This window comes from Typopeltis vanoorti, chromosome 11, assembly GCF_054136105.1.
Source record: "Typopeltis vanoorti isolate ZY-2024b chromosome 11, IOZ_Tvanoo_1.0, whole genome shotgun sequence".
Taxonomy (NCBI): Eukaryota; Metazoa; Arthropoda; class Arachnida; order Uropygi; family Thelyphonidae; genus Typopeltis; species Typopeltis vanoorti.
In genome coordinates, this window is record NC_143559.1 from 70,429,767 (window position 1) to 70,453,250 (window position 23,484).

Below are 23,484 nucleotides of genomic sequence, written 5' to 3' on the forward strand. Positions count from 1 at the left end.
TAAATTTTTTAAACATTATAGAGAGCTGTTAATATGGATTGGGTTTCTAGGTAGAATCTTTTTCTGGAGGATGGTGAGGTGCTTGCTTTGCTGAATTCATGCAGCATTGTTGCACGTGAAGAGGTTAAAGCTGATGTGAGATTAGAGCTTGTTCGCTCTTGCGATGAAGTCTGGGTTCTTACCGCTTCCGCATATGATTTGGACATGGTTGAGGGTCGAGTGCCTTCCTGTGCTGTCGAATGTAAGGTAATATGATCTGGAGGGCGAACTGCTTGGATGTGCATTGTGTCATTTCTTGGAGGAGCGTGGTTACTTCTTAATGATCCACGGTTTTTTGGATGGAAAAGGCAACCCTTGTAATTAGAGGGGTGTGGTCCTCTACAGTTGGCACAACAGGCAGGTGTCGACCTGGGTTTGGTGCAGGAGTTGGTTTGATGACCCTCACCGCATTTTAGGCATCTATATGCAGCTCTGCACAGTTTTTGGGCATGCCCGAACCTCTGGCATCTGTGGCACTGCCCTGCCGATGCCTTCTTCCTTAGAGGTTCGGTTGTGATTTTAAGCTTACAGATGTCCGTTACTTCATAGATGCTTTTTTGTGTGTTGGAGATTTCGACCAACACCAGTGGCATTGGTGTTTTATCTGACCTCAACATTCTGCTGACTTTGGTTGGAGTCAGTCCTTGATTGATGAGGTCAGCTGTGATCTCATCAGTTGTGATGCCTTCAGCCACTCCTCTTAGAACTACCTTTAAGTTCTTCTCGCTTGCTAGCGCAAAGGTGTGGAAGGGCAGTTTTGAGTTGTCAAACATTTTCGTCATCAAGCGATAATCAGTGACAGTGGTAGGGTGGATCTTTACACCCTCTTCAGTATTTCTTGCCCAGGAAAAATTGATATTATGTTCTCCTAGGGATCTTGAGACTGAGGTCCATTTGTCTTTATCTCGAAGGATAACTGGAGGGACCGTTTCTTTTCTGTCTTGGGAGATCTGATATATACAATGATTGAAGTAATTCAGATCATGTATATTTCATATAGAAGTAGACAAATGGTGCTTGACCTTCTTAATAAAAATATCTGGATGAGAGAAAGATGTGGAAAGTTTTTTACCTTGGGTATATTATACGTTAAAGATACCAAGAAATTTTATACTTGATTTTAATCCTTATCCCAAGGAAGCAAAACAATGTTTTCAACGTGAAATATATTCACGTCTGAGCTGCTTGTATATAGAGGCTAATGACTTCATATCAGTTGCCATATGAGACCTCAATAAAGGGCGAAACCGGTCTGGGTAGTGACCCTTCCCATTATGCATTGCATTATACATGCCCGAAAGGGGGGGGGTGCTTTGCATTATGGGATACTAAAGCAATGATATGAAGTCATTAGCCTCTATATAGAAGTAGCTCAGGAGTGAATATACTTCACGCGCAAAACATTGAAGTTATGGAACATTCCAGGTTTGTTAATAACATAAAACCCGGCATATAGATAGTAGGAAGCAGTATTTCATCCTAGCAGTTGAAAACAGGTGGTAATGGTATGGTAACACGACGTGAACTCAGTGACTTCGAGAGAGGTGTCATCGTGGACTGTCGCATTGAATGCCATTGCCGCTCTACTGGAGCATTCAAAACCAACGGTTGGTGATGTGATCAATAAATGGAGACGTTCTGGCATCACCAGTGCAAGAAAATACCCAGATTGCCACCAAAAATAAATGACAAAGACAAAAGGATGTTAAAACGGATGGCACCAAAAACCGGCTACAATCGACACAGACCATCCGTGATGAGTTCCAGACTGCCAGCATGGTGAACAGTAAAACTGTACGAAAAGAATTCCATTTGCTGGGTTTCCACGGAAGAGGTGGCACACAAGTCAAACATCACAACAACGAACAAGGCGGCTTGTCTGGCTTGGTGCAAACATCGTTTGAACTGAACAATTGACCAGTGGAAAACGGTATGTGGTGCGATGAAGGTTCACCTGTTTCCAGTCTGATGGAGGCAGCCAGGTGAAAGCTTGTTACCACAGTCTGTTGTACCCACAGTAAAGTTTGTTGATGGAGGAGTAATGGTGTGGGGTGCATTCAGCTGGTTTGGAGTGGGACTGCTGATTGTTATCTGTGAAGGCAGTTCAGTCAGTATCTTGATATTCTGGATAATCAGGTGCTGCCTATGCTATGGAATTTTTATGGAACGTACCCGTGTTGCAATCAAGACGATAATGTCCCATATCGTAAAGCTGCAGCTGTTATGGAATGGTATGAAGAAGATGGTGTTGAACGACTGCTCTTGCCCAGCCTGTGCAGAGTCCTGACTTCAACCCCCATCGAACACCTATGGAATGAATTGGAGCGGTAATTGAGGTCCAGAGCAGATCGAGGACGTGTCAATGAACTCAGTGCTGCTTTGATGGAAGAATAGAAAGAAATCCCCCACCTGATGTCTGCCGCACATTGGTGGAAAGCCTCCCTCAAAGGATGCAGGAGGTGATCAAAGCCAAAGGTGGACATATCCGATATTAGGGTTCGCCTGCTGGTATCAATTGTAAATTGCTAAAGTGTCCGGACAATTATTGGTAGATAGATAGATAATTTAAATTATTCTCTATTTTTATTTTATTTTTTATTTATTATTATTTTTTTTTTCGTTTTAATGTTCTGTGCGTTTCGCTTGCTTTTATTTTTCCAGGACTTCAACTATTTTCACATATTTCATTCACGAGTATGTGCTCTGAAAAAAAAAAGTTAGCTGTAAGGAAGCGTCATCTTCATATGTACGAGTAGTTATACAGATAACTATCGTTATTAAATTCAGTTCAATTACTGCGCTTTCCGTATATATGTATTAAATGATATGAAGCTAGTGACCAGTGATTGAGAATTATCTCATTCATGTTGCAAAATTATTCTACCAGTTTATGGATTTTAGCTGATAACAATTCGTACAATAGCAAAATATCTGTATTATTATGCATAACAGAAAATATTAATCACTCAAAGAAGTATAATATAATCCCTTTTTTATAGGTTGTTGGAGTGTTCGTTTAATCGATGGAAATCATGTGGTAATTTTACGTAGTTTATGGTGGCTTGGACTGACCTTTTACCATGTTATTGGAACTCAAAAATTTGGACAAATGTACATTGGTTTCGGTCTTCGAAACAACAATGTATCATTCAATATACTAAGACCACCACCTCCACCAGAAGATGAATCTGTGTGTGCTCAACCAGAAGCTGAATCAGGCGGTGTTCCACCAGAGGATGAATCAGGCAATGCTCAACCAGAAGATGAATTAGGCGGTGCTCCACAAGAAGCTGAATCAGACGGTGCTCCACCAGAGGATGAATCAGGCAATGCTCAACAGGAAGATGAAACAGTCAATTTACCTCCAACAGAAGAAGGATAATCAGTGAATATAACAGAGTCTGCACCAGAAGAGGATTGAGTCTAGTTTTATTAGATCGGTAATTTTAAATATTCATTTGGTATTTATTAAATGAATAATAAACATAAGAATCATAGAATTTATAACTGGCAGTAGTATGTAGCATTTAACAAATGTTAACTGGTTACACTTTAAAGGTATTGTATGATGAATAGGACGTGGTTATTTTTTCATTCATTCATTCACTTTCTTCCTTTCTCAGCGATCAATAAACTGATCTTACTTTAATAAGGATTCAACCATTTATATCTTAAGCCAATTTTTTTTTTTTTTTGCTCTCTTTTCCTATGATACGAGGGAAGTTTAGAAAGTTCTGATAAACACCTAGAATAAAAATAATATTAAAGCAACTGATATAACCACAAGTAAGAAAACATACTAGTAGCAGAGTTATGAAGGTAACTTATGTTCTTATATCCTCATATATCCTTTCTTATGGTTATATCAGTTGCTTTGATATCATTTTTGTTCTAGGTGTTTATCAGAACTTTCCAGACCCCCCTCCCCTTCGTGATTTCACTCTAAAGGCGATATCCTTTCCTGTAATTGTTCATATTAGGCTAACGTGAAATTCGAAATATAAATAAGAATTGTTATTTTCTCTATAAAATTCTCCACGAAACAAAAAAAATTGGAAATGCCGTATGATTTTGCTTATTCATATCATTATGATATCATGGATGATTGGTTTTAAAAAAAAAAAAAAAAAAACGAAATTTTTCATGCTGATTTGATATTTCAAGAGCAGACTCCTTCCTGCCAATAGTAGGAGTTCCAGTCCTGATTATGTCGTTTTTTTATAACCAGTTTATTTCATCCGTTTCTTACTTCCATTTTAATTGCAGTAAAAACCACTAGTTATGCACCAAAACACTTCAAAATATAGTACAGTAGTTTTGAAGTTTTTTTTTTTTTTTTTTTTTTTTTTTTTTCTCCATGTAAATATCTTTTGAAATTTTCTAGTTAGATAACCATCAGCTTAAACTTAATACGATCTTTTGGCATTCAAAAAAAAAAAAAAATGAAGAAAAAGCAATACTAGTAAAAGCTTGTTAACCCTCCCTCTTAAGAAAAAAAAAAAGAAGAAAGATCGTAATTACACAATCAGTTCCTTGAAACAAGCTGCACTTTATAACAAGAAATGAGTAAATAAGTCTTAGCAACTGAAATGTAATTAAAGTGTACTTTTTCCACTATAAATAACTTATGGATTTCTCAAATGAAAAAAAAAAAAAAAGCCATGCCGTATTTATTTCCAATACTTCGCCGTGCTAAGTATTAGAAATAAATATGGTAGAAATAAGTCTGGGATACGTTAGCGAAGAAAATTCATTTTCATATACATTAACACACAAAACACAAAACAACATGTACACACAAATACTTGGACACGTCTTCCAACAGGCATCTAGAATATCTGCAGTTTTGTCAGATAAAGTAATCACTGAAATTGTGTTCACAGTCATTTGTGCTCAGTTCTAGTTTTTTTTTTTTTTTTTCGATGAGTTGACCACTCATTCCAGATCGCATATCTGTCCGTGAATGGATTCGTTGTGAATAAATAAGTTCCATACTTCGCAGGTCTTTTATTAAGTTGCCATGAACGTCATCTCACATCGTTAAAACATTCATTTCGTGTCATATTTCTTTTCAGAGTGACATCATACTTGAGCAACAACAGTAGTGATATTTAGAGATGAAGGTTGACTTAAGAACGGACTTACTGGTACTGGAACTTCTAAGTGATTTGGGGGTTGAAGATAAGTGATGCACATCGTGTCGACAGTCTGAGTAATATTATTGGGAGTCACACATATGCGAACATGAGAAGCACCGCTAGTAAAAGCTCCACTTGTTCTTCTTGGATGATGTTTACGTAGCGTGGAACTTAATTTAGGAAGGAAATCTTCCAGAATCCTTGAAAAGGCAAAACGGAAGTCCGAGTTTCTATAACCGTACGTCCACGGATTCACAGCGCTGTTGGCTAAAACTAAAAATCCTAAGAAGAAGGTCGTCCTTTCATTCAACACTTCCAAGAGCATACAGATCTCAAACGGTAACCAAAATATCATAAATAAGCCAACAGTAGCAGCTAACGTACGCCCATATCGAGGTTCAGGAGCACCAGTTTCGGTTTGCTGGCGAAAAGTAATCTCCACCGAACAGATGGCTCTAGCATGAGATCTGGCTACAATATAAACGTAGCCATAACTGAAAGTAACGGCCACGACACATGGGAGAAAGAGGGCAAAGAAAAGCAAGAGACGGACTTCTGGAAGCACTAAGTCAAAAGAGCAATGCTCCACGTACAGCTGTCGCGAAGTGGCGAACCAGAAAACTAATGGGCTCGAACTTAAAAAGAGCGAATAGACCCAAAAGGCTGTGATGTATCGGACAACCGTACTATGAGTGATGATGTTATTGTATCTTAAGGGCGAAGCCAGCGATGTGTAGCGGTCCAGAGCAATCGCTGTGATACTTAACATCGACACACCGCAGATGAGAATAAAAATGCTGTAAGGGAGCAGACAAAGCAGCACGCAGTCAATTTTCGAGCGGGCAAACTCGAAGTAGAGCCCGAACGGAAGAAGCAGGCCCACTCCTAAATCAGCAGATGCCATCGACAGTAGGAAGTAATTACTTGGATTACGAAGTCGTTTAAAGCGATGGATGGCTACCACTAGCAAGGTATTGCTGCATATCACCACTGGAGAAAGGATAAACATTAAGGAAATGCCTAATGCCAGATGTCCTGCTGAAATCCATGGAGATGTCTGAGGTAGATTAGTGGCTCGGGCTTCGGTAACCACGTTATTCACCTGTCCCTGTGTATACCAAGATTCATCAGCCGTGATTGAAATATTGATGCTCGGGACCATGACTCTGCGAGATAACAGTGGAAGTTTTATCTGAAAAACAAACAAACAAAAAAAAAAATATGAAACTACATATTTAGAGGAAATTATAGTGTTTCGACAATTAAATGTATCAACACTCACAAAATAATCTTATTTTATACATATTTACCAAACATAGATTTCTGAATAATCCTTATGGTTTCAAATTAAGTTTTTACAAACATTTAAACTGCCCGAAATTGAAAATCCGGTTTGAATGAATTCTGTTCATTTCCCATTTCGATGTGTGAAATGCAGACAAAGTTCAGGGAACTTTTTCCCTGAACGATATACGAATGATATGATCAAACGATATGCATGATCTCTTTTTAAGAGTACAAATCACAGAAGATCCTCAAATTCTGCTAGTATTTCATTTTAGAGGTTATTATTAATTCACATTGTGGAGATCGTGGAAACTAAGGACGCACGGAGTGCAAGGTACCTTCGTTTCAGACACAAAAAGGATTATAGCCTAAGCAGCTGAACCTATGAGGCCATTATGTTCAGTTAATTGTTTGTGTGTTCTCAAGCTAGTTTGCCTATTTTGCGGCATGAAATATTCGAGGTTCCGGTCGGAAAATCTCTTCCACCTCCGTATGAGACAGTTTAATTCACTTTCAGTTGAAAAGCTCCTATAAAGATTCGCGTTATAGACGGGATTCGAACTCAGGTATTTTGTTTCCTTCCCAACCAACCGCATCGTCGAAACGTCCGATTGACTGACGGAAGTAAGACACCAACAATAAAGAGCCTCAGATATAATTCTGAGGCTTCTTTATCTGAGGCTCCCTCAAATAAAGGGAGCCTTAGATATCTGGATTAATCTATTAAATTAACTTAGGATAATGTCATATTAATAATTAAACAGCAAAATGAAGTGTATTTCAAAGGCGATGGCAGTTTTAGTTACTAAACAAACAGAATAAACTGGAATTGACATTAATTCTTCTCTTTTTTTTTTTGTTCCAGTTAACAAGGCGTTTAAAATTTGTTCGTATGTATAAATCTACGTATTAACTTATTGAGTCACAATATGGAAAGTGCAAGTTAATGGCATGCACTCTTGCTGGCTACTAAGGTAATGTAATATTATTTCCAATTAGTACACGCACACGATACGCTTCCAGTGGTTTGTCGGCATATTTTGAAGAGAGTTTTGTCCTCATTTCACTGTGTAATTTGCACTATTATCATTTATCCTGCTTAGTGTACTGTTTATGAATACAAAGAGCGCATCATTCAACAGTCCATTGTTGCTAACTTGTACAACATCTCACTGAAGTAGCGGCACCACACTGTCTTGAATATTAACGCAATCATTAGCCGCATTTAGGTGGTAAGAGAACCAAGGTCAATTTGAGTCAAGTTCCACTCTGTGTCAGTAGTTTAGTACATGTTTCCTGAAGTCTGTGTTTAACTAAATCGAGTCGTTTAAAATCCAATAGACGGGACAAGATTCAGCTGTTTATAACTAATTGTGTAAAAAAAATTAAATTATTATATCTCGATCTCCCTCGGGTGCTTTAACTTAACATGTTGGCTTCTTTTACACATTACCAACTAACTTTGAATATCCAGTGCCTTCCTTGAAATTTCCAATATTTCTTGTAGTTTCGTATAATCTGCATAATTCGAGTTGAATTTGCTCAGCGAGTATTGTAGCTTTGCCATTTATCGAGTAAATTATAAGTTTAATTATACATGAAATGTAAAGAACATCGATTCTTTACTCCAAAATCCCTCGTTATTTCTGTTATGACTAAACAAAATATCAAATTAGATGAAATCAAAAGTCAAGATGCTCTTTTAACGAGAGATCGCTATTTATGGAAAATACAATTAACATTTCCAAAAGATAATCTGTTTTCTTTTGTTTTCGAGGAGATGAAATAAAGTCGAATCAGTTTATAAACGCTGAAAGGATTAAGAGATTAAGAAACTGTCACAAATTTAAAGAACGAAGAAATCTACCTGTGAAATGTACACGTTACCATGTTCCATTACCACAAACTCTGAGCCATTAGTTGAAAGCACTTAGATTTTTAATCCAAAGGCAAAACGTATTTTAATCGAATTATAAGGCCAAAGCTGTCAGTACGCATTTAATGAGCAAGTTGAATTATTCAAAAGACATTACATTAATAATTATCTAAAAGTAACTCGAAGTCGTATTTTTAATCCCAAATAATTCATTAAAATATTACCGAATCAATGATACACAATAATTATTTATACAATAAGTAGTAAAACTATTTGACTACTTTTTTTTTTTTTTTTTCTTTCGGAGAGTTCGAAATTGATATTTTTAGAGCATTGAAACATATATTATTATAGTTATATGCATTATTTCATTATAATAGTTTGTGACCAATGGTTATTTAAATATGATTAATTGAAATTTATTTGGAAATATACTGAAATAATAAAAATATTTTTCTTTAAAAAAGTATATTATTGTACACTTATAATAAATGTAAAGAATTATGGAAATAACCGAAGTTCACAAACACAGCGTTTCGCCATAGTCGTTGGTCTTAATTACACATAATTCAAATTGAAATTGCTAAAAAATTACAAACACACCACACTTTTTTTTTTTCATCTAATCTGTTTCATTCAGAACAGTGGAACAAATTACTAGCACTTCATGAAACTGTAAAAGCAACAATCACAGAAAAAAAAAAACCTGAAATCATAAAAAATCAAATAGGTGACAGTGTTTGAATTTTAAATGTTCGAATTTATTTAATGGAAGGAATTCGTTATTGGTAAAATGCATTGCCAAAGGAAGAAAATATGAGAACTCTTGTCCTTCAAAAAGCAAGAAAATGAAGACTTACTTCAGCTCGGGATCCAACCGAGGACTTTGCACGTGATAACCACTACACCACGGAAACTTCGATGCTAACTCACCTCGTGCAATATATTTTGTGGGATACTTGTTGAAATAATTGACCTAAACATTGGATTACCAAGATTTAGAGAAAGATGTTAGAAGTGTTTTTTTTTTTTTTTTTTTCACTTGGTTAGACTATAATAAATTTAGTTTAATCCTTTATCCAAGTGTAAGCGAACAAAGTTTGCGCCTGAAGTATCTTCAGGACTGAGGCAACTCGTGGTAAAGGTGGTCCAAGCTCTCATTACTCCTTGTCTTAGTGTCTCCCATAATGCAAAACACATCTCCTAGCAGACATGTATAATGCTATGCATTAAGGGAAGAGTCGCCGACCATTATTGAGGTCTCGTCAGTTGGATTACCAAATTTACAAAGATTATGATAATTGAAGTTAGCTTATCTTGACTTTGATGACTTATGTGTTGACTGACGATCTTCGAATCTTGGAGGATATAGTGGAAGTACGTGTGTGGGAGAGAGGAGGATTTGAACAGAAAAAAAATGAAAAAATGAAGAAATAGAGTGATATTAGAATAATTATGAGAAAGCGCCGAAAGTTAGGAAGGAGGATTGGTTGACGATATTCGAATCCTGGAGGATATAGTGAAGAGGGATAGGGAGATTTTAATAAATACAAGGGGGAGCGGAATTGAAGAAATGCAGAATACTTATTCCTCTGGCCTTGAGTAAACAATTACTTCGTTATCCTAATCTCGCACTATTTCTTTCTTCTTTCTCTGCACAGTACAGTTCCTATTCCCATTCATTCCCTCTAGGATTCGATGTAACTGCTGTTAATATTTTAACTTATTTTATTTATTTTATTTTATTTTTATTTTTTGTGAGGAAAGTAGCGGTATTAGATTTGATTCATAAATAAAAAATTAAAACCCGTAAAAATAAGAATTTTCTACATACTACGGTGTTTTTTTTTTTTTTTTCAAAGATAATTAATACTGCTTGAAACAATATATAATTGCTAATCGACTTCGCATTACTTCTTCGCTGATCCATGAAGACACTTTTTTATTTTATATTTCTTACCGATCATCCATATCGAAGGCTATGGGAAAAAAAAAAAACGTATCCGGGCATTTTAAACAGCAAAACCAATTAATTGCTGAATGAGAATGGGGAAAAAATGAATTAAACAGCCGTATTTAATGCTAAATGTAAACTACGTGTGAAAAAAAAAAAGTGAGAAAAACAATCCCTTTCCATCTGGAAAAAAAAATGGATGGCTTAGCTTCTTGAATGTTTCTAAAATTAATTGCGCTCATTATTCTTCTAGAGTGATGTTAATTATCAAGGGGAAAAAGTTAAATTCAACTTTGCAGCGTTGAATATTGCTACAAAATATTTCAACGTCAACAGCGAAAGCTGAGCCTATCATTAGATAACAAATGTCCGATGCTAGCAGCGTTTTATTCAAAGAATTTCGATTTCTTCAACAGTCGTCTGCCTGAATTTAACCTACTAAATAAATAAATAAGTAGCGATGGCATTTTACTTGTGACTAATAAGCAGAAATTAAAACAATGGTGGCCAATGGAATTTTAGTACAGACATTTAGATCGATACGTATATAATAAACATGTAATAATTAGTCTCAGTTCGAAACCTGGTAATTTGGGGTTCATTAATGAGATCATAAAGAAAGCTCTCACCATTCCCACTTCGAGAGTTGTTCCATTTTCAATTAAATAATGATGAATTTCTTGTATTTTCATTTTATAAACTGTTTAAATTTAGCATTTAGATCTTCGTTGGAATTTAAAGACAGATTGTTCTGAAATTTAACATAAAATTTTCCATGATGTGACAGTCATTTGTTTATGCAATATTTTAACAATATTAATTAATTTCTCTCGTAGAAGTGTGAATGCATGTGTAAGTTAATAGCCCCCATAGCCTTACTTCCAGAATGTCTGTTAATTGTATGGGGGGGGGGGGGATTGTCGATTTTTGGAGAGGTGAAAAATCAGGGTTTCCGGGAGGACGGTTAATCCATTTCTGGCGGAAAGCCCTTATAAAGATTTTTCACGTCGTAGGGGGGGGGGGGGGAGGAGTTCGAATCTAAGTCTTTCCAACCAAAAACATATCGGTAGAATGAAAGAGGAAGAGGGAGAAGGTCGTTGAGTGGGTTAGAAGCTGAACGCTAAATGGATGTTGATCAGCAGCAATTTCATATTTTTAGAGGCTTATTGGAAAGTGCAGGGATGATGACGGATAGTTCAGCAGAACAGTGGTACAATAAATTGAATTTTTATTTTTTAATGAAGTTAACAGTTGATTATTATTATTTTTTCATTACTTTTTCTGCATTTTTTCTTGCATTTTTTTTAGTCTATCCTACTCGGTTTTTGTTCTGGAGACGAATTATTTGTCGTCGCTTCTAGTTTATTTATTTATTAACCTTAATAGCATCGTATTTTTTCCATATTTTCAACGTTAAATATGTACGGAGCTCTGACTCTTTTTTATTAATCCTCAAAACTCTAGCCATTGTCTATATGATTTCTGTATTCATCTAAGCAGTTATATAAGTGAGGACATATTTGTTTGCCACTTAGCCGATAGATGGCGCTGTTGAATAACAATCTGATATTAATTTCAGATATATGTATACGTTTGTGATAATTATATTTTCTCGGAATATTGCCACCGGTAGAAATTAAAATGATTCAAATAGCACTTGAATAGAAAGATGTAATCTCATCGAGATTAGTAATTTTGCAATATGCAACGACGATACCTCACCATCCTTATTCTCTTAGGCATTTCGATATCCATACTCTGCACATGCTCTTTTCAATCTTATGGCGCAAATAACTTTGTATATCTCAAAGTGAAAACTGCACAAAGTTAGATCTATTCATGTGGTATACATTACACGTGGGTGTTCGATCTGTTGATATATCACTGTAAAGGACGCAAACATGTTTTTCCTTTCCTTCAGAACCATGTTCTTCCAAAAATAAACCGAGGTTATATTTTTGAGGGATGCCGAAAAGTAGCACGAAGATTGTTTAGAAGAAATACTAAACACAGGAGATTTTTATCATTATCATTTGCATTTTTTTTGGTTATGAGAAAATAGTAATATTATTTTTGGAACTTTTTTTAAGGATTTAAGAGGCTTTTTGCCACACATTGTTTTCCTATTAGAAAACACAGGAGATGATTTCCGGTTAAAACGACAACATAGATACTATTAAATCATTTTGTTAATAGTTATTATTATTTCTTAAGTCATCTAAATATACTTTAGGTGAGTTTATAACATAAAAGTATGTTCACTTTAGCCTCTGAAGATATTTTAATTATATGAAGTGATATAATACACTAATTAACAAAATTTGAATATTTATTTATTTATGAAAAGTTTGGCTTTTTTTTTTTTTTCTGAATTTGATTTTCTTTCCTTTCTCCCCTTTTCATTCAGAAATTTCTAATAGGTTTGATCCAAGTTGATAAATGCCGATAAGAGAATTTATTTTACATTAACACGACGTGTTTGTCTGGTTTGGTTAAGGGTTTAGTGACGCAAGAACAGCTAAGGTCATGCTGCGCCATTCACAAGTAGTCAGCGAATGGAACGAAAAGAGAAGTCGGACTGTACCTAAAGCGACTGCTTTTCTATCGAAATCGAAAAAGGAGACTCGTTAAATTCGGAGATTTTTTTTTTCCTAACATGTAAAATAAGGTAGCATTTCAAGAAGAAATGGGAAACGATAAAATACTGTTTAAAACATTTAAAAAAAATTGCTCGTGAATTAAGTAATGAGGTATTTAAATTTGGAGCAAAGAAATGATATTTATCCCAATTTCATTGCTTTCTTAAAAAAAAAATAAAGAGGGAGGAAGAAAAAAAATAAAATAAATTATGCGTGACAATTTATTTTTATTTTTGTTTTTTTTTACCCAAGCCTGAACAACAAAATCTAACTTTTGTTTGCTCACACTTGGGTACAATAAACATGAAAACAAGAATATATTTTCTAGTCAAGTATAATTTATTTCCTTTCCAGCAAAAATAAGAAGAAAAAAGACGCAAATGTCTAGTGGGAATTTTTAGTATTGCTATTTTAGGAATAAGTCTTGTATTCCTGTCAGCAAACTGGTTTTTTTTTTTTTTTTTTTTTTTTATGTGTTTCATAAGTCGAGTCATTTACATAAACGTTGTCAATGGTAGTGAAGCGTTTCCCACGGAGTGGTTCTATCAACTTAGTGATAGTAATGAGCACGCCAAGTGTTTACTCAAAGACTGGTTTACAACTGACTTTGCGCCGTTCCATTCGTCCACTCGACGTTCTTTCAATAATCTGTAATGCAGACCAACTACCTACCTACCTACCATTGCTGAAACGTGAATTTTCACATTTTTCAACTCACAAATTCTGACTTTTCGAGTCTTTCTTGTCTTGCAAAGTGATAAATTTGTGCGAAATCTCTCTACTTTTTCAAAACAGAAAATTGTAAGGAAACCGAACTACTCTTATTTCATGTATTTCTAATGCTTCTCGTAGTTAAAACCTGTACAAAGCTGATACAAATCAGAAAAAATAAATATTAATTAGGATGCCAAAAAAAGAGGTATTTACATATAAGCCAATAGTCAACGAATTAATGGTTAAACAGTTCAATAAATAGGCGTAAAATTAAGTGACTCTTTTTTGAAGTCATCGTTGCGTTTTTATGGGCAGTGCTATTTTCGAGAGATTGGAAATCCATGGCACATACACGTATGCACTGTACATCTATATGCATAATGGGACTATTTGGGACTATTTACCTGCAGAGCTTCTTTGCATAAAAACATCACACTTGTAAATTCATCGGCGTCGAAGAGATTCTAACTAATTATCATTCAGATTACGACAAAGAAAGAAACTGCTACTAAAGGAAGTTCTTAAATTCTGATTAAGGACTACTATTACAGCTTTCAGTTTAACATCAGCATCTATAGGCATTTATCGTCAATGCTGACGTTTCAGAGGAGTTCAGTTGTTTCTTTTAAAGGAGATTGGGTTCGGTATCTCCTGTTCGACTCTTTCATAGGCGAGCTTTTAGCCTTCGTAAGCCATGTCAGTTGTCAAACCTCCATCTTTTGATTTGTTTAATAAAGCAATCAAGAAAAACTTGTTAGCAAGTTCATAATAAACAATGCAATAAATAACTGATCCATTTGATCAGAAAATGCCTACAAAGTCTGATGAAAAAATATGGAGACAGACTTTGTTTTTTCTGATACTTTACATTAGCCACCATTGGCTTAATAAATCTAATGACACGTCTGAAAAAAAGTTACTGTAAATGATTAGATTTCAATGTTGCATCATCCATGGGTCGGTTCGCACGTTGCTGTCGGTGCGATGTGATGCAATGCCTCATCATTTATTTATTTATTTATTTTGTGCGTGTGTATAACTTTGGATATGGCGCCAACCAAAACACACGAATTAATGTAAATAGCATTAACAAATACTATTTACTAATTTACTTTTCCTAACAATACGTTAGGAAAAGTAGGCAGTCGTATTTTTGATCTTCTACTGCAGAAAGTATTCGCTTCAGTATAAATTCTAGTTGAATTTATTTTTTCTCGGGATTGGAAGACCAAAACTGATATCCCTTTAGGTTGTGTTAGGGCTAATTGCTCAATCGAAAAACGAACATTCACGGTAATGAGTGCCTTGCATAACATTTAATTAGCTCAGTAATGCGGCCCTTGAGATGCAGTCCGGGCCATTGAACTTATTAAGGTGCTTGCTTTCATTCCTTATTTTCCACTCTGTTGCCGAAGACATTATTTATTTCTATTTCAGATGAACTTGGAACAATGCTGTTAGTGTGGACTGAGTAGTAATTAAGGAAGAATTAGGTTTTTTTCATCACAAAAACTAAAGTCAGATGTGGAAAAAAGCTTTTTTATGTTTTTTTTTATTTATTTTTGTTTTTGTTTCTTTGCATTCAGATTTTTTGTTAAACTTCAGCTACCACACAGTTCAATTTTTTTTTTGAAGTGAAGCTTTAAAATTTAATTTTAATTTTAAAGTGAAGTTTTAAAGGAGATCGGAACAGTTGTTTCTAGAGATGTTTTATAATAACCAGTTTACTATTGTGTAACAATATGTTATTGCATGAAGTTGCAACAGTAGATGCAGAAAGAAGGATAAAAGAAATACAGGATTGGATTTTTTTTCTACTCTGTACCATAGAGGCGATATCACAAGAGTACTGAGGTTGTACAATACCAGGCAACTCGTGAAAAGGTGGAACAACCTCCAAGCACTTCCAAAAACCAGCGTACGTTCTTATCTTAGGCCGATAAGCGAAAAGTGTACCATCTGTTCTTCTCAGTTTAATATCTGATACGGGCACCATCGGTCCCAGTATAATAAACTGGTGGATTAGGCTGCACACGAAATGCACGTAGCTTACTCCACCTTTTTCACCAGTTGTCTCAGTGTTTCACTATCTCAAGGACCAGCTCTCTCTCTCTCTCTCTCTCTCTCTCTCTCTCTCTCTCTCTCTCTCTCTCTCCATAAAAAATGAAAAAAAAATATTACACACATACTAACTGAAAAGTTTCGCAAATCAATACCTGTCCTCACTCTTCTTCTTCCTATCATGGATTTTAGGCCAGGTGGCCTGTTTCGGTCTCATGCCATCTCTTTTTTGGCCTTCCTATTCTTCTTTTTCCACTTATTTTATATCTGTATCTGATGAATTCAACGCTAATTTTACAACTGAAATTTAATGGAAATCATTCAAATTTGCATGCCGTATGTACACTGGTATTCAAAAGCTAAGAACTGTATCCAATTTTTATGGATACAGCACTATTGAAAACGTGCTCTACGATGAGCTTCGGATAAAGGGACGCAGATGTCTTGTCACAGTTTGTCGAGATATCTGCAGAGCTGTGCTTGAATGAAGCCGACTTGCAAGTTGACTTTCCGTGGGAGAGTTGATTACGTTTTGCTGTTATAACCAAAAATCTATCTTCATGCTCAGTGGTAGATCGAGGGTGACCTCCTAGCAAAAGTCGGGAACACATTCCATTGGTTTGAAATGCTTCCTAGAGCCAGATGCAACGCTATGTGAGATTCCAAACTCCCTGGCAATATTGGTAATTCTGCGGCCTTCTTCAAGCTTTCCAATAATTCTTCCCCGTGTGAAATCATCTAGTGATGTCTTTGAGACATTACAAGACATCTGAGTTTGCAACTTTATTCCTTCACGAAAAGAGCCTTCCTTCAAACACAATTCGCTTATTGACAATTGACATTTATGTCTTTAGGGGTGAAGCAAGATGCATTTCATATTCCCCGCTATCTGTTGTGGTTACAGTGAGGGTAAAATTTATGAGCAGTTTGCTCGCCCTGAATGGGCATGAAGATTATACATCGCTAATGGAAGCTAATATAGCTTTTGGTCTTCTATATTTGAATATGTCCGTTGCCTCGTATGCTGCAGCTTGCTGAACCAAATCGTTGGGGTGTGTGGATGTCTTTAGGAAAAACTTGGATGCTAAGGATTGTAGAAAAGAGAAAATATAAGGAATATTTGTATCTCAATGAAGTTGATTATTTCAAACATACCACGGGGCGTTCGGAATCATTCTCAAGCACTTGTTCTGCACTTGTTGTATCTTGATAATGTTAGTATTAGAGGTGTGGCTCCAGGCTGGAGAGGCATAGGTGATTATAGGACGAATCCGCATCTGGTATAGCTGCAATTTAATTCTGTTGCTGAGCTTGCTATTTCTATTAATTAGCGGATAGATCTGAGCTATGACTTTAGATGCCTTTGCGCACGTAGACTTGATGTGTTGGTTGAAAGATAGCTTTTTGTCGAGAATTTCATCCAAGTAATTTGCTTGTCTGCCAGGGAATTTTAGTATTGAATAGTAACACATCTTCTGCAGGAGACATTGACCTTTTTGAGAAAAGATCGGCTGAACTTTTCTGTGGGTTGACTTCCAATCTTCATTTGGAGAACCAACCCACCAGCTTTAGAAGGTTTTCTTGAAGCTCTTTCTGGTAACGAAATGGAGTCAGTAGTAGGGGTGATGCTTTGAACCAGATCAAGATCAAGATAAGATAAGAAATCGTGACGTCATGAGATCGGAATGTTTGTGATTTCCCTGGCGGCATATGTTTCAGTGAGGTGAGTTCTTGTATTTTGGTTCGCGTATGGAATTATGTCGTGATGGTAGAGATAAGGAATCGTGTCGTGGTTGGTGGGACACTTCTGACCAGATCAAGATCAAGATAAGATAAGGAATCGTGACGTGAATGTTTGTTGTTATCAGATGAAGATAAGTGACGTCATTTGTTAGTTGTAAATAAGTGACGTTGTTGTTTTGAATGGAAAGGGAGATATATTAGTGTATAAGGAATCGTGTCGTGATTGGTGGGACACTTTTCACCAGATCAAGATCAAGATAAGATAAGGAATCGTGACGTGAATGTTTGTTGTTATCAGATGAAGATAAGTGACGTCATTTGTTAGTTGTAAATAAGTGACGTTGTTGTTTTGAATGGAAAGGGAGGTATATTAGTGTATAAGGAATCGTGTCGTGATTGGTGGGACACTTTTGACCAGATCAAGATCAAGATAAGATAAGGAATCGTGACGTGAATGTTTGTTGTTATCAGATGAAGATAAGTGACGTCATTTGTTAGTTGTAAATAAGTGACGTTGTTGTTTTGAATGGAAAGGGAGATATATTAGTGTATAAGGAATCGTGTCGTGATTGGTGGGACACTTTGAACCAGATCAAGATCAAGATAAGATAAGGAATTGTGACGTGAATGTTTGTTGTTATCAGATGAAGATAAGTGACGTTGTTGTTTTGAATGGAAAGCGAGATATATTAGTGTATAAGGAATCGTGTCGTGATTGGTGGGACACTTTTGACCAGATCAAGATCAAGATAAGATAAGGAATCGTGACGTGAATGTTTGTTGTTATCAGATGAAGATAAGTGACGTCATTTGTTAGTTGTAAATAAGTGACGTTGTTGTTTTGAATGGAAAGGGAGGTATATTAATGTATAAGGAATCGTGTCGTGATTGGTGGGACACTTTTGACCAGATCAAGATAAAATAAGGAATCGTGACGTGAATGTTTCTTGTTATAGAGTTTGGAATTTCACTGTTCTCTTATTGCATTGTGGGTGATATTTAGAGATAAGAATCGTGACGTTATGTGTTTGGAAATTTCTGGCGAACATATGTCTCTCTGTGATATCACATGGTGTTTTGGTTTGGCTATGGAACTGTGGGTGATGTTTTTGAGATAAGATATCTTGGAATTTTCCCAGGGTGACACACATCCATCATTGTCGTCATGTTTTGTTTGGTTGTCTATAGATGGGTGTACTAATTTTCCATTTTGGGGTATTTCTTTCCTGTTAAAGGGTGGGAATTCTTAGAGTAGAGTCTAGTGGCGGCTATGTTTCGAGCTTTTCTGAATAATTTAATTATATGCTGGTGCTCTCAAACACACACACATTAGATATGAAAAGTCGCTAGTGAATCTATGTTGATACTCTAATATGCAACCTATGATTATTCTTATGAAAAAAACTATTCAGTATTAGAATTACGCTTACCAAAACATACAAGCAGTGATCATTGAAATTACAAATATCAACTGTTATGTTTAAGTTAAAAAAAATTAACTTACAGTTCTTTCCAGAATGGGAACATTTTGGTACTATCTAGGTTTTCTGAATATTCCAAATTGTTGATTATTAACATATATTAACAACACAGAACACAATCAAAAGTCTGAAAATGCAGTTGACGTTTCATTATAGGTTACTGAGGCTAACATATATTCAAGCACAAAAACACACAAAACATAGGAGTTGAAAGATATTTCTGTAAATAATCAGAAAATTAAGGGTTGCATATTTATTTATTTGAAACCAATACATATACTACTGAGAATTATTAAAAGCACAGAATCTTCGTTATGTTTCCAAAAGCATTTAAAAGTACACGTTATGTTTTCACGTTTTGGGCATCCAATTCATTTAAATCAAGAACAGGCCTCCCTATTAACCTCGTTAATGTTTTTGATTTTTCTCTTCCTTTCGCGAGTAATATTTGATATTTCCATGTTGATTCAAACATCCAATTTCTTAGTTTGTCCAGAGATAGTGAACAAATTTCCCACTTCAGCTGATGGTTATATTTTATTAACCAAGAATTCTGTTTTTTAACTCTTTCAGGTAATTCTTTCCAACTACAAGGTGATTTTGTCAATGCATATCATACAATAATTCTATCAGGAATACAAATTTCTTTAAGAAATAAATTTGAACAACTCTTATTCAAAAGAAATTGGCAATCATTTATCCCAATGATAACTGAAAATTCGTATATTTATAACCAAATGTCAATTTTAATAATCGTTTTCCTTCATTCTTCTTCTTAGATTACTTCACATGGCACCACAAATAAATAGTTATTTATTATTATTATTATTTCACTGATTATTAGATCTGATCGTATATTTTATGTTAACTTTCTGTTACAAAATTCTAAACAATTAGAACTTTTCACAAAGAAATTTTCAAAGAATTTGTGGCTAACCAATTATTTTTACATTACCAAACACAAAACACCACAACACAAAACAGCAGCTGTGCAGTGGGTGAACGATTACCTTAAGTCCAAAGTCACTCCAGTCTATGGTATTTTCTTATCGTATTGTTTACACTTACCATGCCCTACCCTGACCGTTCCTTCAAAAATGAACCTTTTGCGCAGATGACCCCACGTCATGTTTTCACATGCTGCTGGATATACTGTTGGTGTGTTTTTATCTTACTTTGCGTGGGGAAAGGTAAAATTTGTATTTGTGTTACCTGGAGAGTACAAACATTTTTTCTATACCAAACTTTAAGAGTGAAAGTCAGGTTTTGGGTTAATTATCTGCTCTCTCTCTGTAAAACAACCAAATTCTAACAGTTCGGATTTTCGATTATATGAACAACTTGTTTTCAGATAACTCGAACAATATCAATAGGTAGCATTAGACAATTTCTAAAATAATCAATACATGGATATAAGTTTTCAACACTTTTTTTCCCATTCCTGCCATTAATTTCACAGTTGTGATTTTTTAAAATAATTAAACAGAATTGCATTAAGATATAAAGTTGTGGATTTAAATATCAAGTTCTAATCAGAATAATTGAGTAAAAAATTAACTGTGGAAAAACACAACAAAAGTACATATCTTTGTTCATTTAAGTTTACAAATGAATATTTTATTTTGCTGAAATACTATATACAAGTATATTCACTGAGAAAAATTCGAAAAAAACATGTAATTACCTAAAATATTTCACAATATTTAGTTTAGACTCTTAACATTTTCCAAAGAGTTCAATGAATACAATTTTTGTTACTCATGTGTTTCTTGGTTACATTACATCAAAATAGCTGGTCACGCAAAAGTTTTTAAATCAGATACCATGGTAACCACACTTCCATACATTTGATATTGTGTCAGTCTGGAAATGACACCATGCCTCCCTAAACATTCTGTGTATTCTTTTGTCAGCAAATATACACAAACAGTTTTTGTAAAATGTTCGTAAATATCCCAAAATAAAGAATCTTTATCGAATTGGATAAAATCTTGAAAGTCTAATTTTACCATTGATGAATTAAAATTATTAGCGATAATTTTCCCCACGATATGAATAGCTGGTAATTCAGTTCCCAAAAATAGTAAATGATTATCAAAAATACATTTTTGATGAAAATCTCTGTTTCTTCACAACTAATAGAAAAAACTTTACTTCTATCAGCTCCTGTATCAAGTGTTAGTTCCCCATATTGGCATTTCAGAATATAACACTCACCAAGGTCCATTTTGTAGTCAATTCTTCTTTGCAAGTAGCCAAGGATATCAGACCACTTCCTGCATAACTTTTCCCAAGTAGTCCTGGATAAATACATCACAATGTACGTGTCTTCTAAAATAATAATCGGTTCCCCTCCTTTTAGAGCTAGGTGAAGAGTTTTGTCTCGTGCTATTTTCCTGAAGAAAGAAAATTTCAATGACTTTTGTGGTTCACCCATTATTTTACTTTACTTTCCTGGATACCAATCACCACAACACAATACGATAGCTGCACAGGATGTGCAGTTGTGAAGAAACAGAGATTTTCATCCAAAATGTATTTTTGATAATCATTTACTATTTTTGGGAACTGAATTACCAGCTATTCATATCGTGGGGAAAATTATCGCTAATCATTTTAATTCATCAATGGTAAAATTAGACTTTCAAGATTTTATCCAGTTCAATAAAGATTCTTTATTTTGAGACATTTACGAACATTTTACAAAAACTGTTTTGTATATTTGCTGACAAAAGCATACACAGAATGTTTAGGGAGGCATGGTGTCATTTCCAGACTGACACAATATCAAATGTATGGAAGTGTGGTTACCATGGTATATGATTTAATAACTTTTGCGTGACCAGCTGTTTTGATGCAATGTAACCAAGAAACACATGAGTAACAAAAATTGTATTCATTGAACTCTTTGGAAAATGTTAAGAGTCTAAACTAAATATTGTGAAATATTTTAGGTAATTACATGTTTTTTCGAATTTTTCTCAGTGAATATACTTGTATATAGTATTTCAGCAAAATAAAATATGCATTTGTAAACTTAAACGAACAAAGATATGTACTTTTGTTGTTGTGTTTTTCCGCAGTGAATTTTTACTCAATTATTCTGATTAGAACTTAATATTTAAATCAACAACTTTATATCTTAATGTAATTCTGTTTAATTATTAAAAAAAATCACAGTTGTGATTTTTTAAAAATTTTATAATGCCAGGAATGGGAAAAAAGTGTTGAAAACTGATATCCATGTATTGATTATTTTAGAAATTGTCTAATGCTACCTATTGATATTGTTTGAGTTATCTGAAAACAATTTGTTCACATAATCGAAAATCTGAACTGTTTGAATTTGGTTGTTTTACAGGGAGAGAGAGCTGATAATTAACCCAAAACGTGACTTTAACTCTTAAAGTTTGGTATAGAAAAAATGTTTGTACTCTCCAGATAACACATATACAAATTTTACCTTTCCCACACAAAGCAAGATAAAAACACGCCAACAGTATATCCACCAGCATGTGAAAACATGACGTGGAGTCATCTGTGTAAAAAGTTGATTTTTGAAGGAACGGTCAGGGTAGGGCATGGTAAGTGTAAACAGTACTATAAGAAAATACCATAGACTCAAGTGACTTTGGACTTAAGGTAATCGTTCATCCACTACAGCTGCTGTTTTGTGTTGTGGTGTTTTGTGTTTGGTAATGTAAAAATAATCGGTTAGCCACAAATTCTTTGAAAGTTTCTTTGTGAAAAGTTCTAATTGTTTAGAATTTTGTAACAGAAAGTTAACATAAAATATACGATCAGAGCTAATAATCAGTGAAATAATAATAATAAATAAATAACTATTTATTTGTGGTGCCATATAAAGTAATCTAAGAAGAAGAATGAAGGAAAACGATTATTAAAAATTGACATTTGGTGATAAATATACGAATTTTCAGTTATCATTGGGATAAATGATTGCCAATTTCTTTTGAATAAGAGTTGTTCAAATTTATTTCCTAAGGAAATTTGTATTTCTGATGGAATTATTGTAAGATATGCATTGAAAGTTGGAAAGAATTACCTGAAAGAGTTAAAAAACAGAATTCTTGGTTATTAAAATATAACCGGGGTAAGGTGGTACAACACCAGGGAAACTCGTTGCAAAGGTGGAGCAAGCTACCAACACTCTTGTCTCAGTATCTCCTATAATGCAAAACACATCTCCTTGTGAATATGTCTAATGTTATGCATTAAGGGAAGGGCCACTACCCAGACTAGTTTCAACCTTTATTGAGGTCTCTTCAGTGGGAGCCAGGCCCAAGCTGAGATACCAGGAAGAAGCATTCGCAGGTCATCTCTACATATAGGAGTTGTCAAATGGTGTGCCCCCCTTTTTTTTAATAAATTACTCTGGATTTAGTTTTCACTTGGTTAGAGTATAATAAATTTAGTTTAATCCTTTATCCAAGTGTGAGCAAACAAAGTTCGCACCTGAAAATATCTTCAGGACTGGGGTAAGGTGGTACAACACCAGGGCAACTCGTTGCAAAGGTGGAGCAAGCTACCA

At 34.9% G+C, this 23,484-nt stretch overlaps 2 protein-coding genes and 1 non-coding gene across 3 annotated transcripts in view; 2 read left to right on the forward strand and 1 right to left on the reverse strand.

Annotated features, from left to right (window-relative positions):
- The window catches only part of Rsph9 (Radial spoke head protein 9), a 54,810-nt gene extending 51,389 nt beyond the window's left edge, over positions 1 to 3,421 (forward strand). Inside the window, exon 6 of the mRNA XM_090399893.1 lies at positions 3,039 to 3,421. Within this exon, the coding sequence (XP_090256019.1) occupies positions 3,039 to 3,421 (383 nt within the window). The remainder of the gene's footprint in view (positions 1 to 3,038) is intronic.
- A 1,700-nt stretch (positions 3,422 to 5,121) lies between these two features.
- LOC150101710 (adenosine receptor A2b-like) overlaps positions 5,122 to 23,484 on the reverse strand; it is a 29,027-nt gene continuing 10,664 nt past the window's right edge. Inside the window, exon 2 of the mRNA XM_090399894.1 lies at positions 5,122 to 6,369. Within this exon, the coding sequence (XP_090256020.1) occupies positions 5,122 to 6,369 (1,248 nt within the window). The remainder of the gene's footprint in view (positions 6,370 to 23,484) is intronic.
- LOC150101711 (U2 spliceosomal RNA) lies at positions 15,574 to 15,759 on the forward strand. Its single transcript, XR_016549113.1, has one exon. It is a non-coding gene; the product is annotated as a U2 spliceosomal RNA (small nuclear RNA).